The sequence below is a fragment of the Erythrolamprus reginae genome, chromosome 2 (assembly GCF_031021105.1).
Source record: "Erythrolamprus reginae isolate rEryReg1 chromosome 2, rEryReg1.hap1, whole genome shotgun sequence".
NCBI lineage: Eukaryota > Metazoa > Chordata > Lepidosauria > Squamata > Dipsadidae > Erythrolamprus > Erythrolamprus reginae.
Window position 1 is genome coordinate 229,247,720 of NC_091951.1, and position 21,059 is coordinate 229,268,778.

At 38.0% G+C, this 21,059-nt stretch overlaps 1 protein-coding gene across 1 annotated transcript in view; it reads left to right on the forward strand.

Moving 5' to 3' along the window:
* The first annotated feature begins 211 nt into the window (after positions 1-211).
* TBC1D2 (TBC1 domain family member 2) overlaps positions 212-21,059 on the forward strand; it is a 28,063-nt gene continuing 7,215 nt past the window's right edge. The window contains exons 1-9 of the mRNA XM_070742200.1: positions 212-412; positions 1,845-2,291; positions 3,616-3,754; positions 4,945-5,083; positions 9,004-9,122; positions 10,206-10,378; positions 16,414-16,800; positions 18,712-18,822; positions 20,821-21,005. Of these exons, the coding sequence (XP_070598301.1) occupies positions 1,881-2,291; positions 3,616-3,754; positions 4,945-5,083; positions 9,004-9,122; positions 10,206-10,378; positions 16,414-16,800; positions 18,712-18,822; positions 20,821-21,005 (1,664 nt within the window). The 5' untranslated portion in view covers positions 212-412; positions 1,845-1,880. The remainder of the gene's footprint in view (positions 413-1,844; positions 2,292-3,615; positions 3,755-4,944; positions 5,084-9,003; positions 9,123-10,205; positions 10,379-16,413; positions 16,801-18,711; positions 18,823-20,820; positions 21,006-21,059) is intronic.

A 21,059-nucleotide genomic window follows, 5' to 3' on the forward strand; every position in this document is an offset into this window, starting at 1 on the left:
GGTTAATCCGGTTAAAACGTTAGCCTAGCTGTTTTTTTTACCATAAACATTCCCTTTTTTACAACTTTTTCTGTAACTGCCGATTGCTCTCATTTGCTTTTATGGGCTGGTGAAACCAAATGTTGCAACCCAAGAACCATAGAATAGAATAGAATAGAATAGAATAGAAGATAGGAGATGCTTTTTAAGAGGGCGGTCGGGCAGACTTCTTGAGGGAAAGGCGGCCTCCTCGCTCTCTTTCCCGCTTACGGGACTTGCAGCCTGTTTGGGCCGGCCACTGCCTGCCACCGCCTCGCCCCGCCCCGTCAGGAAGCAGCTGTCTGCTCGCCTTGCCCCTGGCCTGCTCCGCTGGTTCTGCAAAGGCGGCTGTGAGCGTTGCCATGGAGGCCTCCCGGGGACAGGCTGAGCTGAGGTAAAACGAGCGGGGTCGGAGCGGTGACACTCGAGGGAATGGCTGGCGCGGAGTATCGGGAGTAGCGCGTTAGGCAGAAATGAACTTTCTGCCTTCAACAGAGCAGCCGCCTTGGAATACAGGAGGAGCTGCCCAACGGTGGCATTGCTCACCTGAACCGCTCGCGAGGGTTTTATAAGAGCTGCTATGCTCTGAGGCTTGACGCCCCTGATGCATATAGCAGATGACGCCGGATAGGCCAAAGGGATAGGCAGGCATGTAATATAGGGTCCCCCCCTCCCCCCAAAAAGGAGGAGGAGGTGGTTGTAATTGCTTTGCTTTGCGTTGTAGCCTGACTCCCCCCCCCGGCAGTTTCCTTCCCCCCCCCACCGCCTCCCACAACAATTTTGTGAGGTGGGCTGAGTTGAGAGGGTCAGGACAATGTGCAGAATTTATTTATCCAATGGCAAATTTCGCTTGAAAAGAAGCAGACAGGTTGATTTCTCCACTTTCCATGCTTTTGTTTTTTATTTTTTTTAAAAAATAGTGGGACTTCCTGGAAGGACGGGAATTCAAGGCAGCCATCAATCAGCCTTCCCATCTAGTCATTTGAATGGTAGAATTCACAATCTCCTGATTTGTAGCTGGGCACCTGGTTATGAAAAAATATTCAGGTCTCTCCATTTGGGTTCGTTCTTTGACATTAGGGACTGGGATGTTTTTCTAATAATACAAAATTATATGACGAACATGATAGAGGATATCACAATGAAGACAAACGAAGTGTGAAAATCTTGATGTCTGACTGATGCTGTTGTTGTATACTTGTATTCTTGAGAGGATTTTCCCCACTTCTGTTTCTATTAAGAACTCTTCCGATTCCTTTTAAGACAGGGCTGCGCAGTCTTTTGGTGACTAGAGGTTATATGTTGTAACTGTGGAAAAAGCAGAAAGCTGTAGTGGGAAGACTGGTTATTTAGAGTCATTGTAGTCGCAACTTATGTCCTCTAAACATGCCTCCATTGTTGTATTATGCAATATTATGAATGTTCAAAGTTCAACTCCTATTTTGCCTAAACTTGTTGGCAAGAGAAGGAATTTAACATACACCACATCCTCTTGTCTACACATTTTAAAATTTCCTGCCCAAAGAAGAACTCTGGGGAATTCAAAATGTACACACTGGAGCCATTTTCCTTATTCCAAATAAAGAGAACAGCTAACAATAGATTTTAAATATATATACTGTATATATTTCTATTTATGTATGGCTTTAGCAGAATGAATAATACAAATCTATTTAAATAAGACAAATGGGGAAAATCTTTTCTGCATTTGGTATTAGGAAAAAAATATATTCTATTTAGAATGTCAGATAATTTTAGGTGACTGGTCTTATACTGGTTATACTTTACTGTTCTTAACTGGTGTCTTTTTTTTTTTTTGCAATTAGTGTTCTCCCATCAAAAGAACTGTTGTTCAAAGAAACATGAAATCAGATCATGAGGACAGAGAGGGTCTTCTTGTACTTGGAACATCAAACATGTCACCAGAGGAAAAAATGGCAGACATCACGAATAGCAGTCATGATATCGTGGGAGTTGTATCTCCATGTCCTGAGGTTTGGGGAAATGCTGATATAAAACCTAGCCAAGAAGCCTCCAAGAACAAACTATGTGGTTATTTATATAAATGTTCTTCTAAAGCGCCAATCAAGACCTGGAAGTCACGCTGGTTTTGCTATGATGAAAATAAATGCTATTTGCTATACTACAGGACAGCACAGGATATTAATCCTTTGGGAAGCATAGAGATTTCCATTGCCAGTTTTGATCTGAAAGTGGGAGCAGATGAGGGTATTTTTGAAATCAGGACTCCCATCAAAGACTTTATTCTTAAGGTATGTAATTGCAGGAAGATGAAGTGTGTGTGTGTGGATGTGGCCTGAATTGGGACCAAAACCGCAATTATATTAATTATTTCAGCGTCTTGAGACATAGTTTCGATAAAGTTGCTAAACAAAAGGATTCAGAACTGTCCAAGTTTAAATTTGCTACATAAAACATTATAAAGTAAGAAATCGATTGTGTTATTGCCTTTGATGGCCAAACAATACTCAGTGCTAGAAATATTTAAACAAACTTTGTATTGAAATATAGCCTGAAAAGTTCTGGCTAGCTGCTATGCTTGCAATTTTTTTCTTTAAAAAAATCTCATGTCATATCTTTTTATTGACAATAATATGACATTGTTGGGCAAGCTATTAGCTTATCTCTAAACATTCTCAATAGATAGCGTTGTTATGAAACAAGGCATTGTATGCAAATAAATGTAACTTTTTGCTGGGTGGATAAATATATTCTGTCCAGGATAATCATATTGTTAAATATCACAGGTTATCTACAACCTATGACCACAATTGAGTCCAATATTTCTGTTAAGTGAGACATTTCTTTTGCCACATTTTACAACCTTTCTTGCCACAGTTAAGTGAATTACTGCAGTTAATAATTTGGTAACCCAGTTGTTAAATGAGCCTAGCTTCCCCATTAATTTTGCTTGTTGAGAAGGTTCTAAAAGGTAATCACATGACCTTGGAGCACGGTAACAGTCATAAATATGAACCAGCTGCCAAGCATCTGAATTTTGATCACCTGATCATGGAGATGCTACAAAGGTGGCAATTGTGAAAAATGGACATAAGTCACATTTTTCAGTACTGTTGTAACTTTGAACAAACTCTAAATTAATTGTTGTAAGTCAAGGACGACTTGTAATTGTTTAGCATGAATAAGATTCAAATAAAGAAATCACTAGCAAAATTATTTAACTTGTTAACTAATAGTGTTTACATTCTGATAGATTAGTAAGAATTTGTTTCTATTAATGTCTTTATTTCTTTTTATAAGCTTTTTTTAGAATTACAATATATGTTTGTATGCATGTACATATGTGTATGTGTACACAAACACATACATACACAAAAGTTTTTTTAAATTAACCTTGTATATTTTATATTTTTTAGTTTTTAAAATTATTAAGTGTTTGTATTTTATTTTTCGTAAGTGTAATAAGATTTTGATTTTGATTAGTGATAAGTAAGAATATTAGCAGGGGCATTCCCAACCCATCTGAACAGCAACAATTTTGTAAAAAAACTACTTTAGTTATAAATACTATATCTTTTCTCTTGTATTTTGATTTTCAATTGAATTACTGTACAGGCTGTTAACAAACAAGCCATGATGTATTGGCTACAACAGCTGCAGCTGAAACGCTCGGAATTTTGTAATAAACAGGCAAAGGGTTTTGTTGAAGCAATGACATCTTTTCCTTCCATAAATGAGGCCCAACAAATGAACAGTAAGTAATAAAATTACAATAGCTTGAACTTGAATTGCAACAGGAGGAGCACTCTTGTTAGAGGTTATGTAGCAGGCAGCTCTTCACGTGACTTTGCACAGTTTTAGAAGAGGGATAGAATGAGAGCGTTTTGCTCCCAAAGCATCCTGCTCCTAATTTCACTCTGAAAAAGATTGCTCCATCTCTTTTGGTGACATCATATCCATCCTCCCTCCCTCCCTCCCTCCCTTTCAATATTTTTCATACTGTAATCAGTTCAGCATAGCAACATTATTAAACAAATTAATATAACATTACAGCCTTCTAAATGCATGCAAGTAACTTCTGATTCATTAAACGTGCTTGTCCTGATGGAGATCAAGATGGCCATTGGCTACAGTTTGATACCACATACTGTACTACAGGTCTACATCATACAAGAATTCTAAATGCATATATTTGTTGCAAAAATTATTATTGTTGCCTTACATTTGTCTTTTTCTCCCCTTCTGAATATTGGTCCCTCATTCATCATCCTGAACAATTGTCTTTCAGACTTGATCATACATCAAGCAAAAGGCATTTTTAGAACATAATTTAGTTTGTCCCCAATTTATTGCTAATAGACAGCTAGAGTCTTTTTCAATCCCGTATCCCACAATAAACAAGTCTACCTGCCTTGACAGGGATGTTTTCTGGCTGTTAATAGTTGTTAGCTGTTAGGTCCCTTTTATGTAAAAAGTGAAAATGTCAGTGAAATCCACAAAATGGGATTTCTGTATTTCAGCTATTGGAGGCAAATATAGTAAGAGAATAATGGATGTGCCCATGCTTTGTCATTAGGCAAACGCTGAGCATAGGTTGCCCAACTGCAACCAGCCAATTTGTCTATAGCTGAAATAAAAGTTAATTTTAGGAACTTAAGACCATCTGAGAACTTGCCAACATTGACTTCACTTTCTTAAAATACTGGATTTTATCCAGTCTTTTCCCTAGTAGAATAAAAGTTGATGGCAGGATTTCTCCTTCCCACAAAGCCTCTTCACATACAGTCTACACAGAGTTGAAGGAGAAGTAGTTACAAGAGAAAGGGCAATATTTGCTCAAGAGGCAGCTGAGAATATTGTGATGCCTGTAACTGCTGTGCCATGTGATCTGTAGATTTAGCCTTCCTGTCTGCCAGATGTTGAGCTTTATCTCTTTCTTTGCAGCTGAGGCAGAACAGGATTTTTTACCCCCAGTGAAAACACCCACTGATGTAGTTGGCATAAAGGCAGCTTCTCTACCAGCACCACCGACTTCTATTGCTCTTCAAAACATCTCTCTCAAGCATCCTTGGATTGAAATTCAGTAACTATTTCATCTGTTTGCATTCCAGAAAAATAACCATACAGTACTAAATGTATTGCGCTGAAGTAGCCCTGTTACTGAACTCTGTGTCCTTTGGAAATTGTGAATAGAATTCCCAGTCCTTAGGCTATAGTCATGTATTCCACAGCAGAGAAATAATCTGTGAACTATCACTCGGTTTTCTTCCCTGTGCAATCTTGACTGGCCCCATCCATAATTATTCACCTCTCAACTAACAACAGTTATCATTAGTTAAGTGGGGAGAGAGAGGACACACTTTGGTGCCTCTGTTAGCATGGCCCAGATCAGTGGTTTTCAACCTTTCTAATGCCATAACTCCTTAATACAGTTCCTCATGTTGTGCTAACCCCCAACCATAAGTCTAGTGCCAATTCTCCCAACAGAGCTTTAAGCTGATTGGCAGGAAGGTGAGAGCGACTGTAAATGCCTGATTGGTCGGATTGTAAAAATATGTCCCAAGGCGCCAGAATAGAAGTTTTAGTTCCTAACACCATGGAAATTTGTCTTTTCCCATGGTCTTAGGTGACCCCTGAGAAACAGTCGTTCGACCCCCAAAGGGGTCCCGACCTCCAGGTTGAAAACCACTGGCCTAGATAGAGATTGTGTGGTATTCACATTTTTTGACTTCTGGTGATTCCCTGGACAAGTCTTGAGGTTTCTTGGCAATACTTTGGAAGTGGTTTGCCCTTCCCAACTTCCTAGGGTTGAGAGAGAGGGACAAGCTAGCCCAGTGATGGTGAAGCTTTTTTGGTTCATGTGTATGTGTGCATTCATGTGTCCACACCCTTCCCCCCACGCATGCACACACACACACTGCCCCTGTGCACGTGCACAATCCCTCACCATCCCTGTGCATACAGAGAGGTCTCAATAAGCCTGGGATGGTGGGAAAAAAAGGCCAAATGGGTAAACCAGAAGTTTGGAAAAATGGACTTCCGGTTTGCCCGTTGTGCTGTTTTTCGCATTCCGGAGCCTTCAGAGCAGCTTCCTGAAGCCTCCTGTGTGAAAAACAGCATAATGGGGAAACTGGAAGTCCACTTTCTGAACTTCCAGTTTTCCCATTGTTCTGTTTTTTGCATTCTGGGGCTTCAGGGAAGCTTCACTGAAGTCTCAGAAGGGTGAAACGGCCTTCCCCAAGGCTGACAACCAGCTGGCTAGCGCCTGCATGCCCACTGGCACTGACATAGGGCAATACCGTGCCATAGGTTCACCATCACGGGGCCAGCCCCACCTCACCCAGTTGTCTTTATGCTTAAGGCAGGACAATTAAGTTCCAACCTGTCTTAACTACTATACCAACAAGGTTTTAAGCATTTTATTTATTTTGAAACTGAACACTTGTCTTTGTTTTTTTAAAAGAAAATAATCAGCTTAGAAATTATTTAAAACTGAACATTAAATAAAATGATTGCTTTTGCATAGGATTAAATGCAAACTGATGCCAGTATAGTTTTAAAAATCCCGATTTCTTTAATGTTGTTCAGTGTTAATCCAGATTATTGTTAAATGCATGACCTAACTCTAATGAGAACCATTAAGCCTAAAGAACTTTAAGTGGATTTTTTCTCTAATGTGATGAAAATGAAACAAGGTACGATTCCGCGAACATCTAGTAATGAACAATTTATGCATAGTATGTCATTTTTGAAAGGGGTCCTTGATTTATGACTCTCACTTATAACTGTTCAAAGTTACAACAGATCTGTCTATGGGGTATTTATGATCTGTGTTCAAACTTCTGTTGATCACTATCTTGTAGTCATTAGTTGCAGTTGTGTTAGGCAAGCCTCCATTACAGTCAAAACTCAAGGACTACCAGTAAACTCATGTAACTTAACTTACAGTTGAGTAAAAGGATTAATAAATAATATATCTTTGACATTTTGACAAGATTTGGCATTTATTTATTTAGCATATGGCATATCATACATGGACTAGCAATACAAATTAACATTTCATTTGCCACTAAATTATATTATCAATAGATGTACTGTAATATGGTAAAATGATTGCAGAAACCTTTTTTTTTTTGGCTTTCAAGTCCGTTTTTGACGCCTGATAACTACCTGAACAATCTGTGCAGTTTTCATAGCAAGATTTTATATAAGTGATTTGCCCTTGCCTGCTTCATAGGAAGGTGGGGCTGGCCGAAGGTCACCTAGTTGGCTTTGTGCCTAAGGCAGGACTAGATGTCACAGTCTCCCAGTTTCTAGCTTTCTGCTTAACCACTATACCAAACTGACAATCTTAAAAAACTAGCCATGTAGACATCTATTTTCTAATATTTGATTCATTTGAACTGTTTATACTATAATTCAACAGCAGAGTGAGATGCTAATTGCAGAGTACATGTATAGGTTAACAAGCATTTTTATTTATCTAGAACCAATAAATGAGAGCAGAAAATGCTTTTCAATACTTTTGATTGTAAAGCTGTGCTGAGTTTGAAAGTACATGATTATTTTTGGTTTGAATCTCGAAAATGAAAAATATTGCTGGAAAAGTTTTAAAGTAGCTATTCTGAATTCTGCTTCTCTTTTACCACCCAAAGATAAGTTATAGGAAATAATATAAAACAGGTACACTTGCATAATTCTTCAGCTCTTTATAGAATTTAAACCCAAACAGCTAAGCCTAACCACCAATTACTATAACTGTTATTTCTTTGCTCTCGTATTAAAAACAGATGAAATTGTGAAAACAGAAAGAAAACAAACCACAGTTGCTATCTTGCTAAACAAACCAGCATTTGCAGCTATTTTTTTCCCTAGCATTTTCCGGCAATTGTAGGGCTGCTTTTTTCAGATCAAACAAGTATTGATACATGGGTTGCAGTAAGAATTGACTGACCAGCTTGTCATCCGAGCCTGATGTAATGGCCTGAGAGAGAGTGATTGGCCCAAAGTCATCCAGCCAACTTTCATGCCAAAGAAAGACTAGAACTCACATTCTCCTAGTTTGTAATCTGACGCCTTCACTACTAGATCAAACTGGTTCTCATTTTGTGGCCATTTTGATAGCTGAACGTTTTAACTTTTCACGCCAGGTAGTACTTCATAATGATTTAGTGTTTCCCTAGGAAAACATTTTTAGGCATTACAATACCCCCCAAAATAAAAAATAATTAAAAAATGTTGATTCCAAATCGATTGCAAAGAGTTGTTACTTTCTGGCCAACTATGATGGCCTAGATCAGTGATGGTGAACCTATGGCATGGGTGCCACAGGTGGCATGCAGAACCATATCTTCTGGCACACGAACCGTTGTCCTAGCTCAGCTCCAACGTGCATGTGTGTGCTGGCCAGCTGATTTTTGGTTTGCACAGAGGCTCTGGGAGGGTGTTTTTGGCTTCCAGAGAACTTCCTGGGGGATGGGGCATAGTGTTTTTACCCTCTCCTGGCTCCACGGAATCATTTAGAGCCTGGGGAGGGCAAAACACGAGCCTACTGGGCCCACCAGAAGTTGGGAAACAGGCCGTTTCCAGCCTCCGGAGGTCTATTTTTGCCCTCCGCAGCATTGAATTATGTGTGGGCACTTGTGTATGTGCGATAGCACGCTCACACATTTTTTTTTGGCACCTGAGGGGAAAAAGGTTCGGCACCACTGGCCTATATCTTTGTTGCCATCTGGGCCAAATTTGGATTTTGCAAGCTCAGATATGTAGCCTTACTACACAGTGAAAACCTGTGTAACAGAAAAAAGTGTGGTTTTTGGGTTTTTTGAATGCAGCTTTTTCTGTCTGCAGAGAACTTTTGTGGTTAGTTTTGAAGGTATATTTTGTCACATGAGTTTCCACAAGCTGTCTGAAATACTGCAGCCAGGCATGCTTTAACCACTATAGTGAGATCTAGAATTAAGATCTAAGCATTAGCTTTTCTGTGCAATTTTCTCCTTTCAGGAACACAGTGCATAATTTGTGTGGCAGCCGTCAGAACCGAAGAGACAGTGGTAATTTTGATGATAATTTTGAAATTATTGCTGATGAAGAGCACCTAAAGGGAGAAACCGAGGATACAGGTGCTTACTTTACATTTATGATCATGTATGAAAGACATTTGCTGTTACATTTTGTGATCGTATTATGAAGTAAATCAATGAAGGGAAACTGTGGGAGATGAACAAAAATAGTTGTACAATCTGAATATTACTTAAATCCCACTAAATTGAATGGGACTTACATCGGGGTTAGATCTAATGCAAATTAATTATTTCCCCTTGTAGAAAAAAACCAGAACAATTATCTATTGAGATTCTCAGCCATCCAGGTCGTGGTTCTCCCAAAGGTGTTTTTTTGAAGAGGCAAATAGACTTTCTTGTTTTTCTTTGGAGACTGCTCATCCAAAGCTGAAGAAACCTCTTGGGTGAGAAGTGAAATGTCTTCAAAGAAAAATCAGAAAGTCCAGTTCCTCTTGAAAAACGCCTTTGGAACAGAACATTTACTTCTGCAGTGCCTATACTACATTTGAATTAGACATTATTGCAAAAATACTTGGGGTGCACAAGACAATTTTATACCCTCTGATGATTTCAGATATCAACCCTCTTACAACATACAATGTTGCCACATTCTCCACAGCAGTACTTAAAATCTTTAGAGATTACCTGTATAACAAACTGGTTTTAATGAGCATTTTGACCACTATTATTGCCTATTTTGTAATTGATTGATTGAATTATTTGTATTACATAGATTTAGTTTATCATTTTTATGACCATGTATTGTTTTTAACTTCTCTCTATTTAGACTGTTCATAAATTTTTGTTGTTAGAATTTGTTTTTACATAATTGTATTTTTTAAAATTATTATTATTTTTATTATTATTTATTTGATTTCTATGCCACCCTTCTCCAAAGACTCGGGACCTTTTGTTTTGTTTGTTGCTTTTAAATTTCTTGTACCCTACCCTTCTTATGCTGGTCTTTGACGGTAATAAAAGTTTATTTGATTTATTAATGTACTTCCCGATAAACATGCGGAGGCTTGCTCATAAATCTTGTGACTTATCTAGAGCAGATATTAATGTTTTACTAAACTACCAATATAATTCTGAGATCTTCCAGTGCAAGAAAGTTATTCTCTATCATTTTATTCATTTCAGTTATGGCAGAAATGCAGAAGGACACAAAAATGAGATCAAAGCCATCAACACTCCGAAAATACAAAAAACCAAGCAGCAGTTTTCATTATTTTATTGAAGGAGTAGAACAGGGAAAAATAGCTTCTCTTCAGCACCAAGTTCTGATTCTTACAGAGGAAGTAAAATCTCAGAAGGTAAGCCTCCCCTTAAAATATATTCCTAGTTTAGATCAACCAGAAAATTTAAATCAAGTATCCAGCCATGTATAAGACAATGTTGGACTATAAATTGTTTCCTGGTAATAATGCAGGTTGTTGGCAAATGGAAAGCAAAATTAAACTTGAAAAGTTTCTGGAAAAAATGTCCTTGGACTGGCATGTTCTAGCCATCAAATAGACTTGGCGCCTTTCATTGATAAATATATTTAAACATCCAGGCTGCAAGTTGTTTGATTTTTAATATAAAAGAAAGTTAGGTAGTAGATTACTTAAGTACCCTGCTCAAAAATATAAAGGGAACACTTAAACAACACAATATAACTCCAAGTAAATCAAACTTCTGTGAAATCAAACTGTCCACTTAGGAAGCAACACTGATTGACAATCAATTTCACATGCTGTTGTGCACATTCAACTTTGTACAGAACAAAGTATTCAGTGAGAATATTTCCTTCATTCAGATCTAGGATCTGTTATTTGAGTGTTCCCTTAATTTTTTTTCAGCAGTATATATTATTAAGAAGTGTCATTTCTTCTTAATAGGATGCATATTTTATGTACAGGGTTAAATTATATACCGGTATTTTGATAATTAATGACAGGAACAATTTCAGATATTAGAAGCTCTACAAAAAACTGTTCGAATACCAGAGTGAATTGATTTGTTCCTGTAATAAATAGCTGGATGCTCAACATGCTCAACCTAATGTTAAAAGAGGAATAACTTTGCAAATTACTGCATTCTGTAGTTCCTCTGCCAAAAATATCTGTTGTGACACAGTTCCTGTAAAACTGCTGAAAGCCACGTTTGTTTTTCATTATTTCATAAAGGAAAATAGGAAGGAGCTTTTACAACATAAGTCCCATTTCAATCCTTTTGCTTCTGTTACTAAATACTATAATGATTTTGCTTTAAGAAAATGAATTCATTCACTAGACTCTATGCCTCACTCTATGCTATAGTTTGCTTTGGTTCACACATTCACAGACAGGCACACACACACACACACACACTTTACCAACATGATTAATGCATTATTTCAAAATGATGTGAATTTTAAATTTATGTTTTTTTTAAAAAAATATTTTTATTAATTATCGTAAAAAGACAAACAGGACAGACACACATTTAACATATACTGGGACAGCAGTTACCCCGCTCATTGTAGAAGTCTTTCTAACACAGAAAAGGAATATATTGTACTAAAATTTGCAAAATCAACACAATAGTTAGAATGAAAAGAAGAATTTTTTTGTTTTTATATAATTCAACCATTAATAATGACAATTATAGAAGAATAAGCTATTTTCATACATTTACTTTGCTTTCAAGTCATTTAGTATTTTTTTTGTGTGTTTTTATTTAACCATGAATAAATCTTTCCCCAAATATTATAAAAGTGATTAAATTTATGTTAACCCCTCAAAAGAGAAAGATTGGAGAGATAAAATAGCTATAAACATGTTAAAAATCTTATACACAGCTCAGCTGTCCTGCTTTACTCACTAGATTTGCTATTTTCCCCATAATACAATTTTAAAAGAAGTTGCAAATAGAAAAAAGGTACATTGGTTAATTCTGCAATGAAATAAAATTACTGTTATTACTGCTACTGATACCTAAACATATGCTTAAAACTTCAGAAAGTAGAAAAAAATTCAGATCTAGAATGAGTGCAGAGAACAGCAATGAGATGATTAGGGGACTGGAGGCTGAAACATATGAAGAACGGATGTAGGAATTAGATATGTCTAGTTTGGTGAAAAGAAGAACTCGGGATGAATAATAGCAGTGTTCAATATCTTAGGGGCTGCCATAAAGAAGGAGTCAAGCTATTCTTGAAAGCAAATGAAGACAAAACGAATCAATGGATGGAAACTAATCAAAGAGAGAACTAAACTAGAAAAAATGAGAAATTTTCTGACAATTGGAACAATTAATCAGTAGAATTGGAGGTTTTAAAGAAAAGATTGGACAACCTCTTGTCCGAAATAACATAGGGTCTCCTGCTTGAGCAGAGTTAGACAATGAAAACACATAGAAAGTAACTGGCGTCATTTGTGTGATTACACATTTGATTTAATTACATAGTGTGCATGAGAGTACATATTTTTCTAATTATGTAAGTGACATAAATTGATACAAATGATAGAAAACATGATGTCATCATGTCAAGTAGGTAATTAGGCAAATTATATAAATGATCTCAGTTATCAGTACTGTTTTGGGGGGGGGATTAACTTTGCAACTGAAATTTTAACCACATTTCATCTTTTTGCATTCAAAATCCACTTCCTTGCATCCATAAAAATCAATTTCTTACTGTTTGCAAAAAATCTCTCCATTAATTGAAAATAAGGTGTTACACAAACCCGTGATGAAAGTAAAATTGGAGTAACAAACCCAGGTTAATACAGTGTTAAACATTAAGTAGACAAAGGTACTGTCAAGCAGTGAGGTTGGTGATTTCACCATTTCTCTTGAAACAATAAAGTGGTAAACAATTACTGCTCATAGCAGTAAGGGCAGTGACATTCAAGATCATGAAAAGCATATTGCAGTGGCCAAATCCATAAGAATAGTTGGGAAAAAAAGCATTTTTCCCAATAATGTATAGTTACGAAAGTTGCATACTTAAAAGAATGAGAGGGGGGGGGGGGACCATTTAGTTGCATACTTGGATATGGTTAGTAAGTGTTCCACGTATGAAATAAGATCCAGTATCCGAATTCTAATATAAATAATTGTAGGAGTTGAAGTACACAGACATTCAAGCTGCCAAGATTGGGAAATTCTGCTTTAGGCATTGATGTGAATAAATGATGGGCAGGAAAAAGATGATAATGCTTGGCAATGGCTAAGGGAAAGAGAATGGATAAATCATATCCCCGAGTCTACGGAGAGGGGCGGCATACAAATCTAATAAATAATAATAATAATAATAATAATAATAATAATAATAATAATAATAATATAGATGAGATCAATGAAATCATTGGAATTCCTTGGATAATCTGTGGATTGCTGTAGAATAGAATACAGAATAACAGAGTTGGAAGGGACCTTGTAGGTCATCTAGTCTAACCCCCTGCTGGGGTGAAATCCAGCAAGTCCTGATAGGTTCTGGAGAACTAGTAGTGGAGATTTTGAGTAGTTCAGAGAACCAGCAAATGCCACTTTTGGCTGGCCCCAGAGTGGGGTGAGAATGGAGATTTTGCAATCTCCACCCCCCAAGAGTGGGGAGGCAATGGGGATTTTGCAGTATCCTTCCCCTGTCATGCCCACCGAACTGGTGAGTGTGGCAGGGGAAGGATAATTTTGAATTTCCCCCCTGGGGAGACCCTATACCATTTCTGAGAAGTGGCTGCCCAGTCTCTTCTTAAAAGCCTCAGTGATGGAACATCCACAACTTCTGAAAGCAATTCGTACCATTGGTTGATTCTTCTCAATATCTTTCCTTGATCTGTTTCTATCCATTGTTCCTTGTGTGGCTTTCAGGCACTTTGGAAAATATGTTGATCCCCTCCTCTCTATGGCAGCATCTCAATTATTAAAACACTGCTATTATGTCATCACTGGTCCTTCTCTTCATTAGCTAGGCCCAATTCTTGCAACTGTTTTCCATCTGTTTTAGCCTCAGGCACCTAGTTGTGAAGATGGGTCTAGATGGCAGATTTTTGTCCATATGGTTTCTCTACATCTAAACAAATATCCCCTTGCTTTCAGGAACATCTAGTTAGAAGACCTTCTCCATTCACACAGTTTCGGGAAAGGGAGAACTTCATTTCCGTTCCAGAAAAATAGAGGAAGTTTCCACTTTGGGTGCTAAATACTAGAAAAATACTGGTTCTCAGAATCTTTTCAATTTCCCCCTAATCTGCCTTTGGAAATTTAGTATAGCTTATTGCCATTTGTACTTTTTAGTGGAATGAAAATTTGGATCATCCTTATATGAAAGAAATATATATTCTTCCCAGATATGGAAATATTTGATTTGGGATCTGCCATGTATGATGTTTCTGTGCTGCACACAGAATGATTCTGAATGCTATATTAAACTGGAAGAGCCCATGGCTCTCCAGAATGTTAGGCAAATGTTTGTGTGTGTTTCATTCCTGAGACGAAAGAGGACAGGAATTGATTTCAGGAGGGAGAGGGTCTTGCAACAGTACAAGAGCTCTACCACTGAATTTTGTGCACGCCCTAATAACTGTGATATTTTCATTTTCCTCACTCGTCCCCCATGTTTTCTCTCTCAAAAAAAGGACTGAAAACGCAGTGTTGTTTTCAAAGAATTGCACTAAGAGTTGCTTGTATAGCAAATGGAACATTCCCAACATTTGTGCTAGTTTTCCTAAGGGATGTTATTTAATGTAACAGCAAGTCACATCAATGTGGCTCTCTGGGGTACATCATATGAACATCACAAGCCCAGTGGCTATGGGGAACTTATGAATCAGCCGTATTATCTTGAGATGATTCAAGGAAACAGAGAACTACAGTCTGTATTCTGATGACCTATAGTAACCAAGAGAGATGTACCATCTTTTGATATTGTAATCTAAAATCCTAAAATTGTTTGAGGCAGGTCGCTAGAGATGCATAGTTTCTTTTAGAGTCACCCAGTCATTGTTGTGCCAAAATAATAACAATGAGGCATTACATCATCCCAGTGATGGCTGTGGCTGGATTATGTTCAAAATCCCGTGGAGATCTTGTCAGTATCTTTTTTTTTCATCTTCCTGTCACAGCATGGCACATATGCTACTCTGCTATTTTATGTCCTCTGCTTATGGTCTTAGAAGGAGAGAATGGAAAAACATTTTAAATGGACCAGGTTTCTTAGAAAGCATTTCTGCCACCATGATTTTTTTTCTCATCTCACTTTAAATGAAAGGCTAAAGGAGAGCTAAGAATTGCATCCATCTATACCTTAGTCCACAACATTATCTTTAAGTGTACATTGATTTGCATCCATAAGACTATCTGCTGCATGTAGATTTTTTTTAAATAAAATTTTTAAAAGATAGCATTTTGCAAAGCATCAGCTTTAAATGTCTTTTATTTCCAGCAGTTTCTGTGATACAGGCTCCAAATTGACCCGGAAGCATTTTAGAAAACAAAATGGTGGAACCTGCGGGATTGGTGCTTTGATTGGCTTGGCTTTGGCTTTGGCTTTGGTCCTTTACAGGACAATCTACCCAATTGCCCAGGGGAAGGTGAGGGAACAAAGATAAAAGATGGAATTGTGGAAGGCAGAGGAGCAGCTAGGAAACAATTGTTAATCAGTTTACCTTTAAATGGTTTTTTGTTATCTGTGTCTATCACTTCGGCCATTTTCATTTCACCCATGCTTAAAGCATGCTGCCAAAATTCCAGATGTGTTGCTAGCCCCATAAGTGTGAAGATCTTGATCTATGTCTGTTTATATGTATGTTTTTATTTCGGTAATTAAAGAATTATTTTGTCCACGTGGAACTACAAAGTAATGTGATTTTCATGAGAGGAAGAGAACATAAAAATAGACCTGCTGAATTTGGCCTAAGCTTAACTGGCAAGTCTTCTGCCTCATACATTGGCTCACAAGATGCTCCTAAGAAGCCCTAAATGGAAAACCAGGAGATCCTTTCTTTCCCATTGTTGTTTTGGGGCTTCTAGTATATAGTGGCAGATTGCTTCCATGCAGAGGTGGGATTCTCATAATTTTCTTATTGGTTTGCCTGTGTGAGCATGCACCCTCACTTTCATAGGGTGCGCATCCTCCACACATACACACGGCCTTCTGTGCATGTTCTTTGCTTGTGTGCACAACTTGAATGTGTGTACATGGCTTGAAAACATGGCTAGATAGGGTGGCATAGCATCAGGGTGAGTGGGCAGGCCCGTCCATAGGTCACTATTACTGATTGGCCCAAACCAGCTGAATATTACCTCTGCTTCCATGGCTCCTACCCAGTTTAGTAATCGTGGACCGATTTGTTCTTTCGGTTTTTTTTCTTTCTTTCTACAGGAACTGGTCAAACTTCTCCACAAAGCTCTGGAGGCAGCTCAGCAAGAGAAGCGAGAGTCCTGCAGATATCTGGTCTCAGCCACGGAAAAAGACAGGCTGGAATTAGTGCGCCACAAAGTGAGGCAGATTGCTGAGCTGAACAAACAGGTTCAGGTGCTAGAGATGGAAAAGAAAGACCTGGAGCAGGAGGATGCTTTGAAGGAGGAGCACATCAAGGAGCTGAGTGAACATGTGCAACTCTTGATGGACAAAAACGAAGCCAAGCAGCAAGTCATCCTCAAGCTGACAGAACAGCTCACTAGAGAGATGGCTGACTCAGTTACCGAGGCAGATAGCATCATGACCGAGACTTTGTACAAGCAACAGGAAAAGATTGAGCACCTAAAGGTACCCTTGAGAGGAATTCACAGCTAGACACAAATTGTATAATCAGTACAATATTGTTGCAATTTGGCTATACAGTATAGCCTTTCACAATTTCACTTATTGTTTTACCAATGATATGCTTGTGCATTGCACACACACACACACACACACACACACACACACACACACATATATATATATATGTCACATGTTTAAGCTGAATTTGAAAATTAAGGGAGACTAGGATAGATCTATTTCGGCCTTATTTTGGCCTCATCAGCTAGCCATACCCACTGGGACTTGAACCTGCAACCTTTGCCTTGTAAGGCAGAGAATTATCCTCTAGGCTACAGTATCCAATCCTTTCAGCTCTGTACCAGGGGAGGGTTACATTTTGTGTCGAATCACCCTGGTATATTGAAGGAACATCACAGCTCCTTTTTTGCCTCTCGGCCCAACCCAGGGCCATTTCCAAGGCAGTTAATTTTATTGATAGCCGACAATTCTATCTGTATGTGTCACATGTTTAAGCTGAATTTGAAAATTAAGGGAGACTAGGATAGATCTATTTCGGCCTTATTTTGGCCTCATCAGCTAGCCATACCCACTGGGACTTGAACTTGCAACCTTTGCCTTGTAAGGCAGAGAATTATCCTCTAGGCTACAGTATCCAATCCCTTCAGCTCTGTACCAGGGAAGGGTTACATTTTGTGTCGAATAGATAGATAGATAGATAGATAGATAGATAGATAGATAGATAGATAGATAGATAGATAGATAGATATAGAACAGGATTGGGCAACAGATTCACCCTCCTAAAAACTACTGAGTCATATTTGGCTTACAAGTTTGCAGCAGTTATAAGGGAGAAAGCATGTTTCAAATAGGCAATACCTGCCTAATTTTTGGGAAGCCAGAGATGCTGTTCAGTTAAGGTTTTCCTGACTGACAATAAAAATCTGATGCAATTGTAGTGCTTGGCTTTTCTCTATAAATGAAAAACAGAAAACAAATGTATGTAAATGATAATACATTAACCGTCGTTGTTGACATAAAATAATGTAATTGAAAATGGCACAATGATCTTTGTAATATTCATTCAAGTGGCACAGCTACGAAAAGCCCACAATTTGCATCAATTGTGTGCAGATTTGACTTCTATATATTTGTTAGCATGGGCAGTGCATAGTCTCAGCGGCTGCAACCAAAACAAACAGGACTTATGTCGTAAATCAGTGTGGTCACATGACATTGTGCTTAACAATCTTTCTACTTTGTTTAGAGATGAAGTTGCCAGTCCCTATTGTGGTAGCGAAAGCTATCTGTATCATAGCCTCTTGAAATAAATCTTAAACAGTATTTTATATGAACTGATAAAACCTTATAGATTATAGATGTCTAACAAATCTGCAGCAGTATACATAAAAAGTTTCTTATTGATGATCTAAGAATGTGAGAATAGATTGTTCCTCTTTGATTAGTCCTAAGCCAGAGAAAGCTTTGAAATGTATCTATGGCATGAATATCCATCAATCTAGGTTGAATCCTCAGGTGTATGCCTAGTTCCCATTGGCTAGATTAATACTGTAAGTCATTGGTCTTTTTATCTGTGTGATTGTAACATTTGCCAAAGTCTACACAGATATTAGATTAGTGAAGGCTTAAGTTACATTTTAGGCCAATGTTCTTCATCAGTTTGGAAAACCAGTGAAGGGTCACCATACAGAAATAAAAAGAGCCTGATCCTTCCTTCCTTCCTTCCTTCCTTCCTTCCTTCCTTCCTTCCTTCCTTCCTTCCTTCCTTCATTCATTCATTCATTCATTCATCTCTTCCTTGTTAAGATCCCAGTGTTCATCGATTTATACCTAATTACATGCACATTTTAGGGTGAGGGTTATTAGTTTACATGCTTTTTTCTGTCTTTTTCTCAGGATGATCTTGAGGCATACAAGACTCAGAACCAATTTTTGAATTCCGAAGTCCACCAGGTTAGCAAAATATGGAGCACAGTGGCACAGAGAGAAAAAAACCTTCTGATGAAGGTAAGAAATACAACTATTTGACTTAGGTTGGTGTTTTGATTTTCTTCTTCCATTTTTAATTTGATTTTCAAATATATAGAAAGTTTCCTATTTGTCTGTCAAACACAAGAATTTGGGGAATTCTTTTTATTTGCTCATTCTCATGTTACTGGCATATGATTGTCCACATGATGCAGTTTGATTGCCTTCACCCCAATTTTGGGTCCTTGGGCTAGCTGTGGGTTTAATTTTCACATGTCAATTCAGAGAGCTGGAAAAAAAATATTTTACCCACAAACATATCTATGTATAGATTGGCTCGGTGTGATTGCAACATTTCAGAATTTCCTAGCTGTAGACAGACAAAATAAACCAGCCATCAAATTGTTTCTACAGTTAACCCAAATGATTCCAGTTTTAACATAGTCAACAATAAATGATGCAGTCTGCTGAAAAGCCATTGCATTTTGTTCACAAATAAGCACAAAACATACATTACGGAAAGATATGTTCAAAAAGAGCACACCTTTTGAAAAAATCATATTAACAGCTATGTGAATGTAAACTGGAAACTATCAAGCTATAGTGAATTCGGTGTTTTTCCATTTTTAATTTACAAAAATTGCAATTCTGAGAGTAACCAAACTTGGGTTGAGAGGCATAACCCAATAGAGACTTAAGCAGTTACTTAAGTATAGGAGTTTCATGATGGTAAGAAACACCCATCCTTAGATAACTACTGATGCCTGCATTTCCCCATAATTATGTGATTAAAGCATAAATACCATCCACATATCAAATGCCTAGCCTCATAAACTGATGGTATGAGCTATTATATTCAAATAAAAATTGTTTGGTCATCTGAGATAGTTTGACAAAACGACCAAGGTGCCTTCACTGTGCAGGAGGCTGGACTTGATCATTTATATACGGCCCCTTCCTACTTGATAGTATGAATTATCATCTAAATAGGCTTCTAGCATCACATCAAAAATGAGGCAATCCAATTAAAATCAGCCTTAAATAATTAGCAGATGGGATGATCAGTGGAAAAAAGAGAATGCTTAATTTAATCCAATGCCACTACCAATTCAGTGATTGATTGCCAAATTCTTATGAAGAAAAAAAAACGTACTGCAGTTGTTACTTTTGGGGAAAATGTGGCAAGGGCAGGATTTTTTCACCATTCCTAAAGCTGACTGGCACCAACACCTGTTGATTTCCAATAGCAGATAAAGTGTTTCAAAACCAGCAGTGTGTGTTTCAATGTTCTTTGCAATACCTTCCATGTATTCATCTCCAAAGGCCTTAAAATCACTTATCTTCAAAAATATCATGAAATCCCAATTCAGAAAAAGTTAACAGAATTGCAGATTTCTTGCAATGACAGCACTATTGAGAAAAAATTCCTATCTAACAAATATGCAGAACAACATAAAGGCATACTACGCACAATATGAGGGATGCAGTGGCCTAGAAGTTGGGTTTCTCAACTCGAAGGCTGGCAGTTCGAAATGTAAGTGACGTGGGATGGGGTGAGCTCCCATTGTAGCCCCAACTGCTGCCCATCTAACAGTTTGAGAGCATACAGACCCAAGTAGAGAAATGCCACTTCAATGGGTAAGTAACAGCATTCTGTGCCCCGTGGCGTATAATCATGCTGGCCACATGACCACGGAAATGTCTTCGGATAACGTTTGCTTCCCTCAGCTAGGAAAGGGAGATAAGCACTGGGCCCTAGAGTCAGACTTCACTGGGTAGCGGAATCCTTTACATTTATTTATTATTTATTTTATTTATTCAATTTTTATGCCGCCCTTCTCCTTAGACTCAGAGCGGTTTACAACATGTTAGCAATAGCACTTTTTAACAGAGCCAGCATATTGCCCCCACAATCCGAGTTCTCATCATTTACATCAGTGATGAAAGGTAATTTTTTTTGCCACTGGTTCCAAGAGGCAGGTGGAACCATCCTCTATTTTGACCACCATTTTTTTTCCTCTTCATACTTTTCTTCAGTGTGCTCGACTGCAAGCCCACAATTGCCAGATTGAAAGCAAGTACCTGATGTCTCTACGGAACCTGCAGGGGCTGCCGGATTTGCCTCAAGAACACATGGCATTGGTGACCGAACTCATTGAAGAGGCACTGCGATGGGATATGAAGGAAGAAAGCGTGATTCCTATTCCGCAAAGCCCAGTCAAGTAAATTACTAATAGGACCATTTGTGAAAGAGGCATGGCATGCCTATGGAGTGG